The sequence below is a fragment of the Euleptes europaea genome, chromosome 7, assembly GCF_029931775.1.
Source record: "Euleptes europaea isolate rEulEur1 chromosome 7, rEulEur1.hap1, whole genome shotgun sequence".
Taxonomy (NCBI): Eukaryota; Metazoa; Chordata; class Lepidosauria; order Squamata; family Sphaerodactylidae; genus Euleptes; species Euleptes europaea.
The window spans coordinates 24,900,401-24,920,804 of record NC_079318.1 but is presented as its reverse complement, the minus strand read 5'-3'; the positions used below and the strand labels follow the sequence as shown (position 1 = coordinate 24,920,804).

The window sequence follows — 20,404 nt, the reverse complement described above, 5'->3', positions numbered from 1 at the left end:
AAAGAATGCTCATGAAAATGTTAGTTAACAGTAAATAACCAATTGTTTCTTCAGATTATATAATGAAGTTGTTAGGCTGTCTTCAGGTCAGCTTCAGGGCTCAGTAAGGAATACAACTCCTGAAAGCCAGCAAGTTTTGTCCAAAGAAGAGTTTCTGAAGCTGATGTTGCCAGAGAGCATCTCTGTGGAAGAGGGCAGACGAAAGGTTAGGTACTCTTTTTTTCCCCACTGCAATTATGTGAAACAATCAATTGATATCACTGCTCAGGATTTAGTAAGCAATGTATAGTGATAGTAATTCAGATAATAAGTATCATTTGAAACAACGCTGTAAATCCTAGCACACTATAGGTTATATTTAATAGCACCATGGCATCCATTGACATCTTTTCGGGCGCCCACCAAGGGTTTTTAGAAAGTGGGTGGGGCCAGGTAGGGCTTTTGCCCAGCAAGGCTTCTGATTGACTATTGTAAATTTAATTGGCTGTACATGTTTTTTAAAACATTGCTTTGGCAGCAGCTGCCACTGTAGCACAAGGATCTACACAGTTTCTGAAGTTAAGGTGTGGCGATCATTCTGTGGCCAAGTCTGCCTCCTGCAGCAGCCATTATGTGGTAGCCATTTTGTTACCGCACCCACCATTCCTTGTCAGAATTCCAAATGTGCCCTCAGGCTCAAAAAGGTTGGGGACCCCTGCTTTATTGTTCCTCTTCTTAATTGCTAGGGGCCAAACTAGATGTGGCTGTAGGATATCTGTGAGAGAATTCCTGCAGTTTTTTTTAAAATGCTACGAGCAACCATAGGAAGCCCAGTCTGGATCAAGACTGCAGGTTCAACCTTTTTCCTTACAGGGTTTTACCAATCTCAGTCTCTTTCCCCTTTCCACTCTGAAACTATTTGACATCATGGGAAGAAAATAGGCAGGTGATTGGCACATTCCAGTCCATTTCTTATTCGGTGCTTAAAGTACTGGCCTTTATTTATTTAAATTTATAGCCCGCCCTCTTTCCCGGCCAAGCCAGGAATTTAAGCATTTTTGCAAGAGTAGAATGCCGTATCATTTTTACTCTGTGCTCACTGTTTCAAGGGAGAAGTATACAAGTATATTGTTTCTAGACTTTCCAGGTTATCAAGGTTGTCTGGCCTGCTTGTATATCAGTTTTAATTTTGGGGGGCCCTGTGAGATGGTCAGTCGCATGCATGTATGTTATGTGTGGTATGTTTATGATATAGAAAATATACATAGTTTATTTGGAGAATGTTAACATTTATAAATAAATGTCCCAAAACTGAATAAATGTTATCATGAGCATTCATTGGTGTCTGTCTGTTTTCAGACATTAATGAAATTTGTTGAATCATGGTCTAGGGGGTCCCTGAACTTTTGGGTGCAGAGTTTCAGGGGAGAGGGGAAATAAGTAACCATTTGAGAAACTGGAATAGTTTGAGCATTGCACGGTACCTAATGAGTAGAATCAACCATACATAGGAAAAGTATAAGGATTCTTTGGGCCAATTTCTTAAAGATGTGTGAAGTCATTTAGCCCTTCAACCACCCCTTGAGCTATCAACACTTACCTACATGCACTTGTACCTGCAAGGGATTTCACACTTGATGACATATTTTAGACATTACTTTAGTAACATTGCTGCAACCAGAATAGAGAACTATCTGGGTATCTAGCCATCTGTAACCACAAGGCTTTATTACTATAAGGGCTACCCTTGAAGACTGTTTGGAAATTACAGTTGGTACAAAATGTATTGAGAGCCAGTGTGGTGTAGTGGTTAAGACTAGGATCTGGGAAACCCAAGTTCAAATCCCCGCTCATGCCATGGAAGCTTGCTGGACTATTGCATGGCTATTGTTGACTGTGACTAACAAAGACTACAGTTAGTTACTACTGTAACTAACAAAGACTACAGTCAACAATAGCCATGCAGATTAGCTTTGGATTTCACACATTAACAGATCACTTCAGGATACAATGGTTCCATTTTAACATACCACACCCTCATTAGCACATTATCTTGATACTTACAGGACAATGATTAGCACATTACCTTTGATACTTTTTGCAGGACAATGATTCAGCTCAACCCAACCCCTTTCTGACTATATATTACTCTTCCTACACACTTGACACTGAGAGACACTGTCCTTCAGTGTTACTCCTCTGAAGATGCCTCCCACCGCTGCTGACGAAACGTCAGGAAAGAAAATACCAGGTTACACAGCCTGGATAACCTACAAGAACCAAAGCATTTGTGTGAATTGCCTCCCACATGGTTCAAGATTATTATAATTATACCAACAAACTCACCTTATCTCTGCACCACCACCACCACCCCCCCAGGAACTTCAGGTTGGCCTGAAGCCCATGGTAGCTGCTTCAGATAACCAAGTTTACAATCCCAAATGCACCTACAATGATTGATGCAGTGAATGTTATTAGTGTAAATAGATGCCAGGGAAAAGACCAGGCCATAGTATATGAACTATTACTGCAACTAAAATATGACAACTATTCAGATTTATTAACTAATTTACTTTTCTAAAATGTTTAGTTTTCATTTTATGGCAACTTATCACCAAGAAGAACACTCTATCGCACTCTTTCTGATGAGAGCATATGTAGCAATCGGAGAGGATCTTCATATGCTAGTTCGCGAAGTTCAGTGCTTGACCAAGCCTTACCAAATGATATTTTGTTCAGCACTACCCCACCATATCACAGTACCTTACCTCCTAGAACAAGCTTATCAACTGGTATTGGAAACCTAAGACGTAAGTTTATGAGTTAAACATGTGATATTCAGTTAATTTACAGTTGCAAGGAAACCTATTAAATGTGATGTTATATTCCTCAGATTATCATTACTGAGTGTGGGGAACTGTCTTTACAGTAGCATACTGGTCAGTATTCATTTACTGATATACGTTATGAGGTTATTTCTCACACTAGTGATGCTAGGTCCCAAGCTGGTACACTGTTGAAGTGGGAAATAACTTACTTAGTTTTATCAAGCCAAACACAGTAGCATAGACCACAGTCCCTAATAGGTTATCTAAGTAACTTTGTGAATCATTTAGTACAGTGCAACTCTACTGCCTGTGTAGAAAAGCTCTCTTGAATAATTCAGTTTTGCACTTGCAAAAGATAAGTGATTTATGTTAACACATTGATAGGGGGAATCATGGGTTCTAGATGTGCATAACTGCATGTGGGTGGTCCGTTGCTCATATCTCTAGCAAATCTGATATTTACAGTTTTAAACACAATTATGTTCTAGCATATTTAAGATATTTCCTAAAGACACATTTTTTATCTTCAACTTAGATGAGTTTTGGTACTCAGATGGATCCTTATCTGACAAGTCAAGATTCAATGATCCTGGCCTGATGCCCCTTCCAGACACAGCCACAGGCCTAGACTGGTCTAACTTGGTAGATGCCGCCCAAGCATTTGAAGGTAATGAGAGAATTTGTGTAACTATCGTATTAGATATAATTGTATCATAAAAATTCATTCATTACTAATAGTTTAGTCACTGGAACTTTTTGGATGGAACGCAAGGTTTCTGTCAGTAGCTGTTAAACGTAATGGCTAAAATCAAGACAAGGGGCAGGAGGTGGGACAGAATAAAATTGAAAGGTGGATTTTTAATTAAATGCCAATTTCCATTATTAATTAGTTACCTCCATGAAATGTGTCCCTAAAACATGGTTTCATAAATGTGTAGCTTTGGATATTACAAGGAAGCATAAAAATATATAACTACTCAGTCTTTATTTTATTTATGTATTTACGTTATTCATTGTCCGCCTTTCTCATAGGGATTACATTTAGTGAGTCAGTACAATCAACAAAATGGGACATTTGTTAGCCAAATGCATTAGGATTTAGAAGTCTGGAACCAACCAGAAAGAACTGAAGCATAGCCTAAATATTGACATGACTTATTAAGCAGTACAGAAATTACATAATAGAATCCTACTTAGAACAAGCTGTTCATACAGTCCCTAATCATTTATCCAAGTAAGTTTGAGAACCGTTTTGTATGCTGCAACCCTATTAGCTGTGCAGAAAAACCCTCTTGAATAATTCAATTTTGCAACTTTTTTCAATTTTAAACCAAAGTTGGAAGGCAAAATAACTTTTTATATATGTTTACAATATTTTTTTGATCTACATGCATTCATTTTCAGTCCTTTAGGATATATTGCCTTTAAACCATAAATGCTTAGTCTTCTAAAGTATTGTCTAAATTGGCATTGTTCAGATAGCTAATAAGAGTGAATAATATAGGCCATAATCTAGAGGGAAATTTAGGGGGAAATAATATACATTACCAGGAGTATATGAAGAACTCTTGCACCAAAATCCAAACTGTTTTTGAACTTATAGGAGCTCAAAATTCATTTTAATAGATATGGGAGCCTATCTAAGAATGAGGTTGGTTTTATCCATGCCAGTTCCACATCACAGGCTATACTTTTTCCCATCCTTGATTTAACTGACTTAACGTTTAACTGAGAATCAGTGCGGTGGAGTGGTTAAGAGCGTTAGTCTAATATCTGGGAGACCCAGGTTCGAATCCCCAGTGGTGCCATATAAGCTTACCTTGAGCCAGTCATACTGTCTCAGACTAACCTGCCTCACAGGGTTGTTGTGATGATAAAATGAAGGAGAGGAGAACTACGTAAGCCACTTTGGGTTCCCATTGGGAAACAATGCGAGGTACAAATGAATTAAACAAACAAAATAAATTAACTTTCAACAGAAATTGCACATGTTTAGGTCTTTATTATTCTAATAATAAACAATTTAAGAGGCCTGATTTGGTAACTAAACATACTGGACATTTTTTACTGCATCTGGAAAATGAGATGAGATAGGTTTAGGCTTGGGACAAAGCATGAAGCACTGTCCATTTTCTGGTGCTACTTAAGTTATGGAGAAATGTGAATGGTAATGCTAAATCTTCAGATCATACAGATTCCAGACATTTATTTTATACATGCCAAATAAAAAGGTAGGAAATTGAATCTGGGGTAGGAAATTGTATTTGATTATTGTACGACATTTTAGAACTGCTGAGGTATATTCACACTCAGATAATTTGGTGTAAAGGACTTTCCCTTTGGACACATCTCAGCTGTCAGCTTTCATGACCACAACTGAATCCATGGAATTTAACACACTATGAAAGTTTAAGAACACTACTATATGTTTCACACTGTGTGCCTAGAAGTCCCACTGATCTTAATGTAACAGTGTATTTCGGACTGTAGCCTAAGAAAATTGCAGAAAAGCTGGGTTCTAGCACAAAATTTCATTTTACTTTAAGGTTGCATATTTTGTTTTCAATAATCTTTCATATTACTTCATTCCTTTATTGAACGAAGAGAGCTGTTAAAATCTCTTTAAAAACTTCAGATGGTCTAGTAGATTGTAAAAGGTGTGTACTACTGGAAATAACTGATAACCCATCCTAAGAATTAACATAAGAACCTAAGAAAAGCCATGCTGTATTAGACCAAGGTCCATCACGTCCAGCAGTCTGTTCACACAGTGGCCAACCAGGTGCCTCTAGGAAGCCTACAAACAATTGATGCTGTACAAATACCGTCTATTTTTAGGGTTTGAACCTTCTCAGTGACCTGAGGACAGCTTTCCAATTCATATAAAAGTACATCCTGTTTGCCTGAGCTATTCTGTTACTTTAGGTTGCATGTGTGCTAGGCAGGCAGAGGAAAGTATTCGCTGGAAGCCATGCTAGACATACTTGGAGGTGCGGGTAGGATTTGAGTTAATGGTTTGCCTCTCCTCCCCGAAGGTTAGAAAGTTGTGAAAGGCAGCAGAAAAGACTGCCACTACCACTCTGCTCTACAACAGGCAGGCAGCACAAGGTAGCCTTCATGCCCTGCAGGGAACACTTTGTTTCAACTACTGCCAGTTCTACTGTCCTTTATGTAACTATATGGAAATCCAACAAAAGAGAAATTTGCATCAGTAGTAATATTATAACTTAAAATGGTGGGCCAGTCTTCCTCTGCATTTCATTTTATAATTGTTTGAACTGATAGTCATGTTTTCTGTTCTTTACAAAAGTTGTAAAAGGTATCATGATATATTGACATTGGAAAATACTGCTTTGAGAAGGTTAACACAGTAAACACTGGTGCTAAGTAATATTCCAAAGGTTTTCTCTTTCACACAGATAGCAGCAACGTTATTCCAAAATTAGTTCAGTGAACTCTGTTCACATTCTAAATCTTATTTCAGATTTTGACTCTGACGAAGAACTTGGGCCAGTCTGTCATCACACTTCGTTTCTAGGTGATGGTCCGGAGATGACTGTTAGATATTAATTTTTTAAAAAAACCTTTCAGTATGCTGTTATATGTTTGCACGTTTGCATGATTATATGCAAGCTTTGGGCCTTTGCAAGGTGAAAGGACTAGGCATGTCATGGCCAGGACCAGTAGACGCCTGGGGACCGTCTAGGGAAGTCTGCGCATAAATGAATGGTCTCCATTATTACGGAATAAATCTTTTGCATGGAAAAAGCTCAAATATCATTTACTCATATTCTGTACCAGTTTGTGTGGCATACTCTAGCACTGGGTATATTTTGTCTACTGCACTGCATGTCCTTTAGAGAAACCAAGTAGTTAACTCAGTTTCCAAGCAAGTTGAGCATGTATTATGTGAGTTCTAGGGAAATAAGTTGATACTTGAAAATCCTAACTTAAAAACGTGCTTCTTTACATGCCTAAAACTACAGGTAAATGTCATAATGTAGTACTAGCCTATTGGTCTTCAAGTCCGCAAGCAACCAATTACTTAAGCAATAGGTTCAAGTATAGTACCACAGTAAATAGGTTCTGCTGTACCAGATTCCATGGCTTTTTATGGAATTGAGTTTTTGTTCCTACATGGAAAGTGACTGCATTTGTATTAATTACAATGTGAAATTGGTCGTGGTCTCCAATTTTCTGAAAATTTCAGCAAAACCAAATAGCACTAAGTAATGGGGAAAAATCTGCTTTATCTTGTTGATATATGCAGAACTGAGGCTATAGTAGATGGCTTTCAAAGATATGTTAGAAATCCATATGGTGAGGGTGGGTTTAAAAAAAAACTATGATGCAGACACTTGCTTTCTTGTCTATGAATGGATCCAGAAAACAAGAACAAGCCTTAGTTCTTGAACAGTTTTTATGTACTGGAATCATCTGTACACAGCGATCTTATTTTAGCATATATTTATTTGTTTTTCCAGATCAAAGGGTGGCATCTTTTTGCACCCTGAATGACATACAGCATGTGCAAGGTTTGGAGAATAATCAAGACTTACCTTTGAGTGCAAGTCCAACAAACGGAAAAGATTTCATTGATACTACTGGGTATGTAAGTCAGATAGTATCCCCCCCCACAAGCCTTCACAATATACAGCAGTAATAGGTCACCATATTCTTATATATCATTACCCATCACCTTCTGCTCTGCAGCTCTGCTATCAGTAATCTGAGGGTCCCCTACTTGGGCAAACAACTCTGCCCTTTCTCCTTTACACCACTGATACTTGGAACACCTTTAAATCCTTCCTCAAACGCCATATTTTCTGCAAAGTACTCGCAATACTCTGCATGCAGTTGCTTTTTTATACTTGAGCAACAATGTAGTGAATGATGCCGTTAGCACTGAATGGCAAGTGAGGTTTGGGTCAGACTGCCGTCTCGTGCACTGCAAGGCACTCTTGCAACAGAAGAAAGATTCAAAAGTGGTTTATTATATAGCAAGGGAGAAATGTCTGAAACCCTGCAGAGAGCACATAAACCTTGGGCTTAGTTTTAAGTATCTTAGTATTGTGACTATAGAGTTTATGTATGCATGTAAATAAGTTTCTCATTGCATTATTACAAGAGGTACTTATTTAAAGGGGATTGTTTATGCTGATAACAATATTTTGGTGACAAAAGAATCTTCCATAATAAACAGGGTTGAAGTGGGTGACCCAATCTATTCTGTTCTATGGTTTATGTCATGTGACATATTTCATCCCCGAAAGTTAAATGTTTATTGGAGACAGTGTAAAATAATAGTTTAGCCAAAAGATTATAAATTACGTTTGGAAAATCTTATAGCTGTCTAAAATTCAGGTATGTGCTAGGAGGAAGGAATGAAGTCAGTGAGACAGGCCTAAGAATTCACATTTTAACATATGCTCTGTGTGCCTAATTTATTAATTCACATGCCAAATTTGAATCATGGGGCAATTCTGGCAGTAGAGTTGGATTTCTTGACTGTAGAATTAGAAAATGCTGAAATGGCCAGAGCTTTTTTGCATACTAGAGTAGCAAATTTTTCTTTGCTTCTTGGAACAAACATTCTGATAAATTGAAGAAGAAATCAAATAATGTTTGGGAGCAGAGAAATACAGAGAATACAGAAAAAATGCTCCTTAATACAGGGAAACATTCATTAGGCAAAAAAATAGATTATTACAAAGTGTACAACCATTCTTACAAATACATGCTTTCTCAAAGAAAATGTTTTATAAATCCCAGTGCGAATGGGATAGAAGTATGTTGTAAGATTAAAGTATATGCACAAAAAAATTAATCATTAATTTTGTCAAACAGAAAAGATCTAATCCTGTTCTTTTGATTTAATGTATTTAAATGAGTGAAAAATTTATTTGTTTGTTTGTATTTATATCTCACTCTCTTTCCCGGCCAAGGGCAGGCTCAGAGCAGCTAACAAGTTAAAACATAATACAATAAATACAATATATAAATAGTTCAATTTAAATTTAAAACCAAAATTTCTGTTATCAAATCAATTGGTGCCCATTTATCAAGCACAGGACCAAGACGAGCCTGGGGAAAGCAATCAGGATCCCCAATTTAAAGTTCAAATAACTGGCCTCCCTACCCTTCTTTCTTTGATGGAAACTGTTGCTGCCCTCAACCTTAGGTCTGATGGAACATCTTAGTCTTACAGACCCTGCAGAGCTAAATCCCGCAGGGCCCTGGTCTCACAAGAGAGAGAGTTCCACTGGTTGAGGACAGCTGGACACTTTTCTGGCCGGGGTCCACCAGTAGGCTATTATTTGCAGAGAGGTGGTCCCACAGATACCCCTTTTTACATACTAGCGCGCAGGACTAAAGATCAACATACAACAACATGTGGTCATGATGAAATTTCTTTTGCTTGCCTTTTTTTGAAATTACATATATTCAGGATAAATGGAATGTATATAGCTCTCAGGTTCTGATTATTATATATGCCATGAATGCATCTCAGTAGAAATAAAAAGCTGATTCAATTGAAACAGATAAGGTATATGCTGCTGTGTGTGCTCATTATTAAATATGCCTATTTTGTCAAGTGGTGAAAGTTCTATCAGGAAAATGTTGATATACTTCAGCAATAAAGTGAAATTTGTCAGGAACATAAATAGTTCTGACAGTCTAACATGCATTTGAGGAAGAAAGTAATGGAACTGCTCTCTAAATATTTTCAAATACCTCTTATGAGCCTGAGAAGGTCTTCTATGAGACCTTTCAGATAATTATTATATGATATAGTTTCTCAATGTGTGGTCCATGAGGTCTTTGTAAAGTCATAGAAGGCAAGCGTCTCTCATCCCTATCAAGCTAATGTGAAACCAGTTTCTAGGAATAAGGGCAGGAACTAGGGGTGTGCACTGTTTTTTCAATATTTTTCGGATTCGCGTTTATCGGACCTGAAAATTTTCAGAAAAGCCGAAAAAAGCCAAATACCCATACCAGTAAATGGTTTTTTTTTGGCTTTTTCGGATATCAATTTTTTTTGGCTCCATTAAAATATATGGAGAACTGGGAGGGGCTCTGGGGGCTGTTATTCAAGGTAGAGGCACCAAATTTGCAGCAAAGCTGCAAGTGACTCTCCTTAGAAGAACCCTGAGGTTTGATAAGCTTGGGTCAGGGGGTCCATTTTTATGGGCCCCCAAAGGGGGTGCCCCATCTATCCAATGGTGAAGGAAGCCCCCAAAAACACCAAAGAAAAACAGCTCAGAAAAAAACCCCAGCAGAGCCACCCACACATAAAAGGCCCTAAAAATACAAAAAAAACCTTAAACAACGTTTAACAAACAGGGAACCCAAACCAAACTCAAGGCAATTGAAGGGCCTTTAGGTCTCATAAGGCCCTGACCCCCCCCCCCAACCCACCAATAGGCAAAAGACTAAAAGGTACAACTGGCAAATTTCATACACACACACCCAAATTATTTAAAAATAAACCAATTATTTCAAACCATTTGATGTCTTCTCCAGCCAGCAGGCAGGGAGCAAGAATCCAGCGCAAGCAGGCAGTAAACCAAAGGATGCAGCAGTTGAAGCACCAGAAACCCAGAGGGAGAAGCACATCTAAAGCCAAGCTTTGCAGTGAACTCTCTCAAACCTCTGTCTGGAATGGGGTCTTTTGGAACCAGACCTCCTTTTTATGCTCTTTGGCTATGCACAGAAAAATTTGAATGAAATCCAAGCAAAAAAAAAACCTTATGTGATGGGTGAACGAGCAGTGTTATCCCTAAGCTGAAAACCTATTGGCCACTCTAACTTTCTGCCCCCACTGCCATCCTCCCCTCTCAGGTTGATGCAATCCACATTAGGAATGCAGCAGCCTAGCAAAAATGCAATGCAAAATGCATTGCAGTCATTGGCCAAATAAGAAAGCTCCAGCAAGCTCTCCTATTTGTCCCTTCAAGGTGCCTCCCACCCCCCGTTGCCCTGGAAACCATCCAAAGGCAGGAAAAGGGCAACAGGAGATTTCACCTTCCAAAGCAATCCTGCAAGGGGGGCACCTTTGCCAGCCCAGCAGAAACCACCTGGAAGCCCAGCAGATCACCACCCAAGATGGTGATCCAGCCAAAATGGGCTTTAATTTATATATATAAAAAAATTCCCTCTGTGCCCTTACATGGGCCACGGGAAAGCCGAAAAAAGCTGAATTTATTTTGGCTTTTGGCTTTTCGACTCCATTTGAATAGCTGCTTTTTCCAGTTCAGCATATCCAAATGCACACCCCTAGCAGGGACTCCTATCCTTGGAAAAATTATAGAATTGATTTCCCCCTGTCAAAGGGGAGGAGCTTTTAGACCCACCACTGTCCATCATCACCTAGCTTCTAAATCAATTCAGAGCTCTGTCCCAGAAATTGTGTTGCCAAGATCCAGTAGCTCAGACCTACAAACTCTGATTGGCTGAATGGCATTAAGGAGCTGGAGACCTAATATAGTCATAATTTCCTCAGGTATAAAATTAAACTGGTTTTCACTCTTATTTTCCAATGCAAACGATTTCACCAAAGAGGTGGACACCACTCTGTATCTACAGACAGTAATAATGACCGTTTTCAGTTGAATACCAGAAGATTTAGTTTTGTGGGATGTAGGTCTGTTTCTATGAGCAGTTCTGGAAGTGTTTCCCTTCATACCTCTGCTCAGCCATGTATATGTTATTATAAGGAAATTTCTTGCTTTGACCAATGCATGATAAGCATTAGTGTGGAAGGAGGCAAAGGCTTGGTGGGGGGAGTCCACAAAAATTAAATCAAAATGGGAGTCTCTGGGCTGCTAAAGCTCAAGAATGGTTGCCATGGACATTAGAAAGGAAATCAAGCCTGTGAAATAACTTTATAAGCATTTCCATTCATTAACGTTGGTGTCTTCTGACATCTGTCACTGATGGGCGGGTTCTGACATCCGTCAAAACCACCCATCAGCAAAATGCTGTTGAAAAGGAAAACAACAGAAGCTGAGGAGCTCAACTGAGCCATGGAATCTTCAGCTAAGGAAAGTCAGATGTAAGTAAATCATAACTAGAGAAAGTGGTAGGGCTCAAGAAGCTCATTAATAGGCCATAGAACAGAAGGAAGTCTAAAAGCAAGTACAATGCAACGTATGAGTGAGAGTAATTAGATACCTGTCTCATACTAGAAGGCTATCAGAGTGGTGTGGAACATATTTTCTCAATAAATGAAATTAATAAAGTATGGACGCAAAACTGTGAGTGGGCAGCAACCAGGCAAAATTGCACAAGCAAGAATCATCAGTCAAAGTATTGGTTAGGGGAGAATATTTGGGCGCACACACCAATATCCAAGGAAAATCAGTTACTGAGGAGGGGCAAATGATGGTAGAATCACCCAATTTACTCCTACAAATGAATAGAGGGGTACTTTGTATACTAATCGAGAGCAACTGTTTGTAAGCAGAAGATGGGAGGACAGTTTCTGTTACACAGAAAGGTAAATCTGTGTTCGGAAGGTGAACTTCTAAGATCTTAGGTAGGTTTGTAGTTGGGGACTTCTTTTGTCTTTTCTCAGTGATAAAGTACATGCTTTGGCGTGTAGAAGACCCCCAGTTATATTCATTGCCAATTAGAATAGACAGGATCAGAATTTGAACTGTATGGTCTTGTGCCTTGAAAATACTGGTTTTTCTAGACCCCATCCCCCATCCCAAAGTAGGAGTTCCATAAGAAACCTGTCAGGCTGTTCTGTGCCTTAGGCATTGATTTTATTTGCTTGTTTTAATATCTTAACCTGTATGTGTAGCACATAGCTCTTGCAGCAGTATACAGAACTAAAAGCGCAATTCAAACTTATACAGAAAAAAACCAATTAAAAATGATGGATAAAATGTTGGAACATTAATACAACTAGCCAGAGGGTCTTAAAGCCTTTCAGAAGCTCATTTAGAGACTAGTAGAAGCAAATGCCAGAGAAGGCATTGCCCCATATAAATAATCAAAGGCCTTCCTCAAGCGACCTCAGAAGAGTCATATATGAAAGGAGGTTTTCTTTTAGATAGTCAATCCCAGGTCATTAGAACTTTAAAGAACAAAAGCACTGTGAATCGGCCCCAAAACCATAGAGCAGTGGTGGCGAACCTATGGCACGTGTGCCAGAGGTGGCACTCAGAGCCCTCTCTGTGGGCACGTGCACCATTGCCCCAGCACAGAGTTCGCCTGAATTCGTTATGAGAAAGCCAGAGGGACGCGGGGCTGGGCTGCTCCCCTCCCCCTCTCCACGTGCGCCTGAGGGCATTTCTCACATCACCCGCCCTTCTGCCCAGCAGCCTAATGGGAGCGCTTCCTCCCTCCCGTCACATGCAGCAGGGCGGCTCACATGCGGCATGAGGGTGTGGCACGGACGGCAGCCTGTTGAGTCTGTGGTGAAGGTGATTCCCGTAGTAGGGTTGGAGAGGAGCTAGGTTGGAGGGGAGCATAGCTCACAGCGTGAAATAGCTGGAGGGGAGCAGAGGGCTCGGGCCACAGCGCGGGCTTTGCAGCGCCTCCCACCTTTTAGTGGAATCCCCTACTAAAAGAGGAACACCCACTTACCCAGCATGTAATTAACATGTTCAAAAGCATGCCAAATGCAAACTTTTACCTTTCAATAAAAAGTTGTTTGTATCATTGAAAGCTCTGTTATTTTGTTTTTCTTTTAAGACAAAAGATGTTAATGTATGAGTTGTTTTTTCTAAACTAAAACCTCAGTATTCAGGTTAAATTGCCATGTTGGCACTTTGCGATAAATAGATGGGTTTTGGGTTCCAGTTTGGGCACTCGGTCTCTAAAAGGTTCGCCATCACTGCCATAGAGGTATCTGGGAATTGTGTTTTGAGTGACTCAGCAGCTATTACGAACCTGTACTCTGCAGAAACGGAACCTTCCAAATACCCTTCAAAGGCAACCATTCAGGCCACATTCAGTAACCAAATTTTCTGCTTGCCATGGTATGTTTCATAGCGGCTAACTAGTTCTCCCTGAAATGGAATAGCAGTCACACTGGACATGGTTGGCAAAATGTTGCTGCTCTCACCTTCTATCAAGTTGGAAAGCAGGTCCAGAAATAAACTGCATACAGGCGAGAAGAGCTGCACTTACCTCTTTTAATATTTGGCAGATGGGTAGAAGCAATCCATCCACTTTATCTAATTAGTATGGTTAACTTTTATGTATGAAACACATTTTTTCTAAATAAAAAGGCCTAACTTTGCCAGCCTTTAGATGAACCACAACACAGTGGTTATTTTTTTGAACAGTGATTTAATTTATTCTGAATAAGTAGTTTGATCATGTTCTAATGATGTCAAAAATGGTTAATTAAATTATATAACAACGTTTCAGTACCCAACACTTACAGAGTAACCTAAGTAAAAATACAGGTTCTTTTCTTCAGGTGCTTATAATCTTAATATTTTGGCAATGAAGGAGACAACAAAGAAAGAGAAAGGAAACCGATGAGGCTAAGAGGCTATATTTTGCTTGTTTCTGAGGAAATTAGTTGGTTCATGAGGACTACTTTGGGTTTCTAGTGATAGAAAGGTTGTAAGAGTGATTTTTGCAGTTCAGGTGATTGGAGTTGCAGCTTGTTTTGTGCTGCTTTTATTGTTAACATTTCTAGTGACAACATTCATCTCATTATTTAGCAGACTCACTTGCACATTGAGAAAGACAGCAATCATATCTGTTTGCATTTTACCTTCATTATGATACTGTGTTATACTTAGGGTTGCCAGTTACCCACTGGGAATGGGAGATTTCCCACCCCCAGCTCATGTTGCCTGCCGCCACCCTGGTGGCAAGCAGGAGGAAAAGTGAAAAAAATCACCATCACCATGTCAGTGTAACATTACTTCCAGGGAAAAGCCAGAAGTAATATCATGCCTTTCTTGGAAGCTCTAGAAACTCTATGGTTTTACCATAGAGTTACCAGCAATTCTTACAGTGCATTCCTAAGGAGAGTTACTCCAGTCTAAGCCTATTCATTTCAATGGGCTTAGACTGGAGTAACTCTCTTTAGGAATGCACTGTTAGAGAGTCATGATATCACTTCTGGGTTTTCCCAGAAGTTACATAACTTGTCATTCTGACAGTCCTCCTATGTCCCTGCCCCCCAGCCGCCAGCTGCTACCAACCCTACTTATACTTCAGACATCACTTAAGTGAACTTCTACATGACTTACTACAAACATTATTTATTTATTTAGAACATTTTTATTCCACCTCTGCAGAAACCTGTCTGAAGTGGCTCACAATGTAAAAATAAAGAAAACAAAATGTTAAAAGATATTAATTAACATCCAGCATTAAAAAACCGGCCCATCATAAAAATATAAACCATAGAAAACAGACATCTGACAGTTTAAAATAAGCTCTCAGACAATAGTGTTAAAAGATCAATACCTTAATTAGACTCGGGGTGAACAAAAACATTTTGGCTTGGCTTAAAAGAAAGCAGCATAGGTGCCCGGTGAGTCTCAAGAGCCGGATGGTCCATAAGCGAGGTGTCAGTGAAAAAAGTCTGCCACCTGCCTAACTTCTGAAGGTGGGGGCAGAGAGAGCAGAACTTGTGAAACAGATCTCACATACATGTTCTTTTTGCAGGGATTACATCTTATCATATTTTCACTTGCATTTTGTGTTGAACTGATTTATTTGGGGGAAAGTAGGATACTTTAAAATAGCCCCAAGTTAAGTGCTATTTAATTTTTCAGGGAAGATAGCCCTACCGCATTGACTGGAAAAGTAAACCAGCTGGAAGTCATCCTCCGACAATTGCAAACAGATCTTCGGAAGGTAAAAATCTGTACGCCAGTAAAAAGGTTTCCCTTATTGCTCAAGTGTTATGATACCTATGCATGTATGATTTCTGCCCAATATATACTTACACCAAGAGGAGTTGCAACTCAGAGCTGTAGCATATATTTTGCATGCATAATAGTCCAGATTCAGCTCTGGCATCTCCAGGCTGAAAGAGCTTTTATAGCAAAGCTGGGGAAGAGCTTAGAAAGCCTCTGGCAGTAAGAGCAGTCTTCAACTATAGTCCTAAAACAGAGCTACATCCCACTAAGCCCATTGACTTCCGTGGTCTTAGAAGAGTGTAACTCTGTTTAGGATTGCACTGAAAGTGTCCTAGAAGGTTTCATCTAGTAGAGTGAACCTTCAGATAATGTGTTATGGATGAGTAAACAGGCAATAGCATAAACATACACTTCTGGGGAGGAAAGGGGGGGCAACAAACTATTCCAGTGCAGGTTAGTTTATGAAATGTGGTCATTATCACTGTAATTTTACTAAGTTTATTTAGCTTTGGGGGTTTTTTGGCTTGAAATCAGGAGACCGACCTCAAAGTTCTTGCTCAAACTTTCAGGGTTGAACTGATAGGAAGGTAGACAATTTTTTTCCTTCATTGGATTAAGCAACCTGATTAACATGGTGGTCTTTAATTATTGCCTTTCCTGCAATATATGTCATTGACCCGGTATTCAAAAGCAGCATATACATCTATTAAGTAAGCAAAAAACATGAATATTCGGTCTGACTTGAGCCATTTATTTTTGTTTTCCCAAAATTATTCCTTTTTATTTAGGTAGGGGCTGGGCTAATATGGAGAGCTTGGTATGCATCTTATGCTTTCTGGCTCTAGAGTGTAAGAACAGTCATGCTGGATCAGAGCAGTGATCTTGCACAGGACCAACAAGCAAGGCACAGAAGGCAAGTCCTTCCCCTGATGTTGCCTCTTAGCACTGGCGTTCAGATACTTGCTTACTCTGCTTGCGGAGGTTCCCTTTAGTCATCATGGCTTGTAGCCAATGACGAACCTATCCTGCATTAATCTGTCTAATCCCCCTTTAAAACTATCTCATTGGTTTGGGTTCCTTACAGTGAACATGATAAATTATCCTAGGTGATATGTCTATTATAAAAGCTAATGTTGGGGACCCTCTTCAATATGGAATATTTTGCTTTGGTATTGTGATGCACGGTCATGACTACCTTTCACAGCTATAGCAGTCTGTGACTGTAATTCTTACTGAACTCAAATTCTTATTGAGCTATTTTCTGTAAGAAAACAGAATTGCCAAGTATGTTTAAAGCATAGGCTTTTAAAATGTATTTTACTGCATTAGTTTATTGGATAAGTAAGTATAGCTTTGACTGTATGTTCTTTTTTCTTAGGCAATTCATGAATACTTCTGTTAGGATAACATTAAGAAAAAAAATAATGTTTTAGTATGAGTTAGCCTTGAAAGTACCTAAACATTTGCTTGTGATACAAATTACTATCTAAATTGCTTTCAGGTTTTTTTCTGACTCTTTGCATCTGCCTTCCTTATGTAAGATCTGCTTTCAAAAAACACTTTTGCAAACAATTGGAAGGAACAGTTGCGTAACCTCTGTGAAAGTAGCATATAGCTACTTTGTGGAAACGCTTTGAAAGTTAAACCAATTCTGCCTCTGGAACAGTTTTGCTTCTGAAGTACTAAGCAATATTACCAGAGTGTCTAAACGTTAAAGTGCGCATGACAGTATTACTCCCATTTGTTTAAATCTGGACCTGTTTCCATTGGTATGAAGTGGGGCTTGATTTTTAGAGCAAAATGTGTGCAAGGTTGGAAGATATTAAACCCTCTATTTACCGATCCCCTCCCCTGTTGGGGGGGGGGCAGTCTTTTTTTTTTTTTTTTACCCCAGCCAAGTTCAGTTCCATAATTAGGCTGAAGAGAAAGAACTTTGGTGGTACAGAGGCTAATAGGAAAGAACAATATATACCACACTGAACTCCTTGGAGAAAGTGTGTGTGTGTGGGTGTGTGTGTGGGTGTGTGCGTGCGTGCATGCTAGGTGGATTGTGGCGATATAAGCTGCAAGCAGAGAGGCGTTTAGCTCATTTTGGCTTGCTTGCTTGCTTCTTTGGCTGTAAAAACCATCAACATAACATACTGGAGCCTGAAATGCTCTCCAGTTCTGCTTCTAGAGTACAGGGAAGCCCCAAGAGCAGCATGAGAGGGAGTTGGAGGGCTGCTATGTAAGGGGGGAATTGGTGAAATGGGTTCCAACCCTTAGTCAGTAACTTTTATATAGTACAATTTATGCGAGAAACTAAGATGTGCAAGAGTTCTTTGTACATACTATGTTTACTATAGTTTTTATTACCCTTTCTAAGAAAAGCAGAGTCACATTTCATTTGATTGGTTATCCAGATAAAATCTTGGAATCATCTGATGCAAACCTACACATGCTGGATTTTATGTATGTTCTGTTCAAACATTAGGGCTATACATGTAGTTGGTTCATTAGGTAAGACTCTCTCTTATCCTCCCCTCCCCTCCATGTATAGTGAAGTAATTGAAAGCCATATTGTTCAATCTGGCCCACCGGGTATATATAGCACATAGTCTTTAAACCTTGATTGCTACTAGATATTTTTCATTGCAACAGACTATAAGCCTCTTGTTGATGAAGCTCATGGATTATTACCATGTGTATTTGGAAGTTGTTTTCACCTCAGTTTCCAACATGGGTTTTCCCCCTATACTTGTTTGATCTTCTCCTTTGGAAAGCAATATTGAATAGCCAGAGGGTAGAAAACATGCACCTAGTCATTTGTTTCCAAGTACTTCTAAGGCCTCCTGTTTTATTGCAAGTCTGTGCATTTTTCCTTAGTATGATGTATGGCTCTAAAAATTTTATATATTATTGTGAAGTGATCTCTTGATTTTAATGAAGTATGTTCTGAAGTGTACTGTATTCACATATCTCTTTTATAGAATCCAGATTATACAATCTCTTGTTTAGTCTGCAAAGCTACCTTCTTTAGAACAAAATGGCAGGAAAAGTTGGGAATTCTGCTTAAGAGTTCCAGAGCTGTCATGGTACATTGGGAGTTAAAGGGAACAGAAATCAACTCACTGGAAAACATAAGCAATAAGCATAATGGCTGTAACTGTCATTCAATTCCTTTGTTTGTGGTCTAGGAAAAACAAGACAAAGCTGTTCTCCAAGCTGAAGTTCAGCATTTGAGACAAGATAACATGAGACTTCAGGAAGAATCGCAAACAGCAGCTGCTCAACTAAGAAAATTTACGGAATGGTTTTTCAATACTATTGACAAGAAATCCTAATATCCAAGTTTCTGAAAAGCATTATTGGAACCACATAATACCAGTAGTTTTGAATTAGCCTAAGATTATTACGCTGTGTTCACAACCCATTTTACATGTTTCTAGTATAATCTCTGTCCAGCCGTATTCATTGGAACAAGGCTGTGGACCACTACTAACAGTCTCCATGTTTATCTGAAGGAAACAGAATGAACGGCAGACACTTGTGTTTGTGAAAATGAATGTACAATTCCTGGTGTCATTTTAGACATTTTAGAATATACTTCTGGCTTGGGCTTGCCTGGAGAAGAACTTGTTGGGTTTATGTTCTGCCTTTCAGGTACTCCAGTGAAGATGCTAAAACAAACATGGTCATTAGGGTTTCAGTATTGTAAGATAAAAGAAAACTAGACTTTAATGTTGAAAGGTGCTCTATTTTTTTGTATGTACAGTAGATTATTTCCACAATCACATTGTCATAGCAATAAGAAAGGAAGTAGAATTAAATAGTCACAAAACTGTGTTTATAAAAATTAGCACTGATGATTTAACACTAGTGTGGATACGAAAACATTAGGGATTATTTATTTGCAGTAAAAATGGTGCCTGAATTTAACCAGTGTTCTGATTTTTCTAAAGATACATGTCTTGTACATAGCTCACTTGATCAGCTCACTCCAACTTCAGTTACCTTTGTATAGTTCATGTTCAGCTAAGATGGTTATAGAGAGCTTAACTATTAAAATCATGTAAGTTGTGAGCCAGTAAAACATTTGTATAATGCAAGATTCATTTATCTTTGTACAGAACCTTGGAGCAAAGTGACTTGTATTTAACACCCCTTATTTAAGCTTATTTAACCTGTTAATTTTATAAAGCTTTTGTTTTATCTGCACTATGGTGAGGGCAGTGGGTTGCAAGCTGCAATGTGTTTTTAGCTTGCCAAAACTTCACTGCAGAGTTCTAGAAAATTCTAACAATTGGATGCTGCTAGTACACAATTTGTGTTTGTATGCTTTAACATTTTAACTGTTTCATTTGAAATGAACATACATTTTGCTTTTTTAATAAATGTTAAAAATATCAACCACAGACAGTAGACTTCAGTTTTCACTAACCTAGGAAAGTATGTTGTATAGAAGCTCAGTGGCACTATTATTTACATTTTCCTTGCATCACTGTTATTTATGTTCCATACCAGAGACACAGAGTATAGCCATGGCTTCAATTCATATCTTTTAAAGACTAATTGTCTTTAGCACAAAGTGAGTGTATTGGTTGAAAGTTCTTGTGATGTGTTGAAAGTAAGTGGCTTCAATTAACATCTTAGTATCAATAGATTCACAGTTAGAATACACAATTAGAAAGCTCACTTTAGTAAATATGGCCCATGAAAGCAAACAGGTATCATATCTATGTGGTATTGTCCATAAGACTGGAAAGGAATATGTGG

General features: G+C 38.8%; 1 protein-coding gene across 1 annotated transcript in view; it reads left to right on the top strand.

Moving 5' to 3' along the window:
* The window catches only part of SIPA1L2 (signal induced proliferation associated 1 like 2), a 78,264-nt gene extending 58,226 nt beyond the window's left edge, over positions 1-20,038 (top strand). The window contains exons 15-21 of the mRNA XM_056853328.1: positions 55-205; positions 2,570-2,789; positions 3,343-3,474; positions 6,292-6,345; positions 7,292-7,415; positions 15,563-15,644; positions 18,826-20,038. Coding sequence (XP_056709306.1) covers positions 55-205; positions 2,570-2,789; positions 3,343-3,474; positions 6,292-6,345; positions 7,292-7,415; positions 15,563-15,644; positions 18,826-18,972 — 910 coding nt within the window. The 3' untranslated portion in view covers positions 18,973-20,038. The remainder of the gene's footprint in view (positions 1-54; positions 206-2,569; positions 2,790-3,342; positions 3,475-6,291; positions 6,346-7,291; positions 7,416-15,562; positions 15,645-18,825) is intronic.
* The last annotated feature ends 366 nt before the right edge of the window (positions 20,039-20,404 follow it).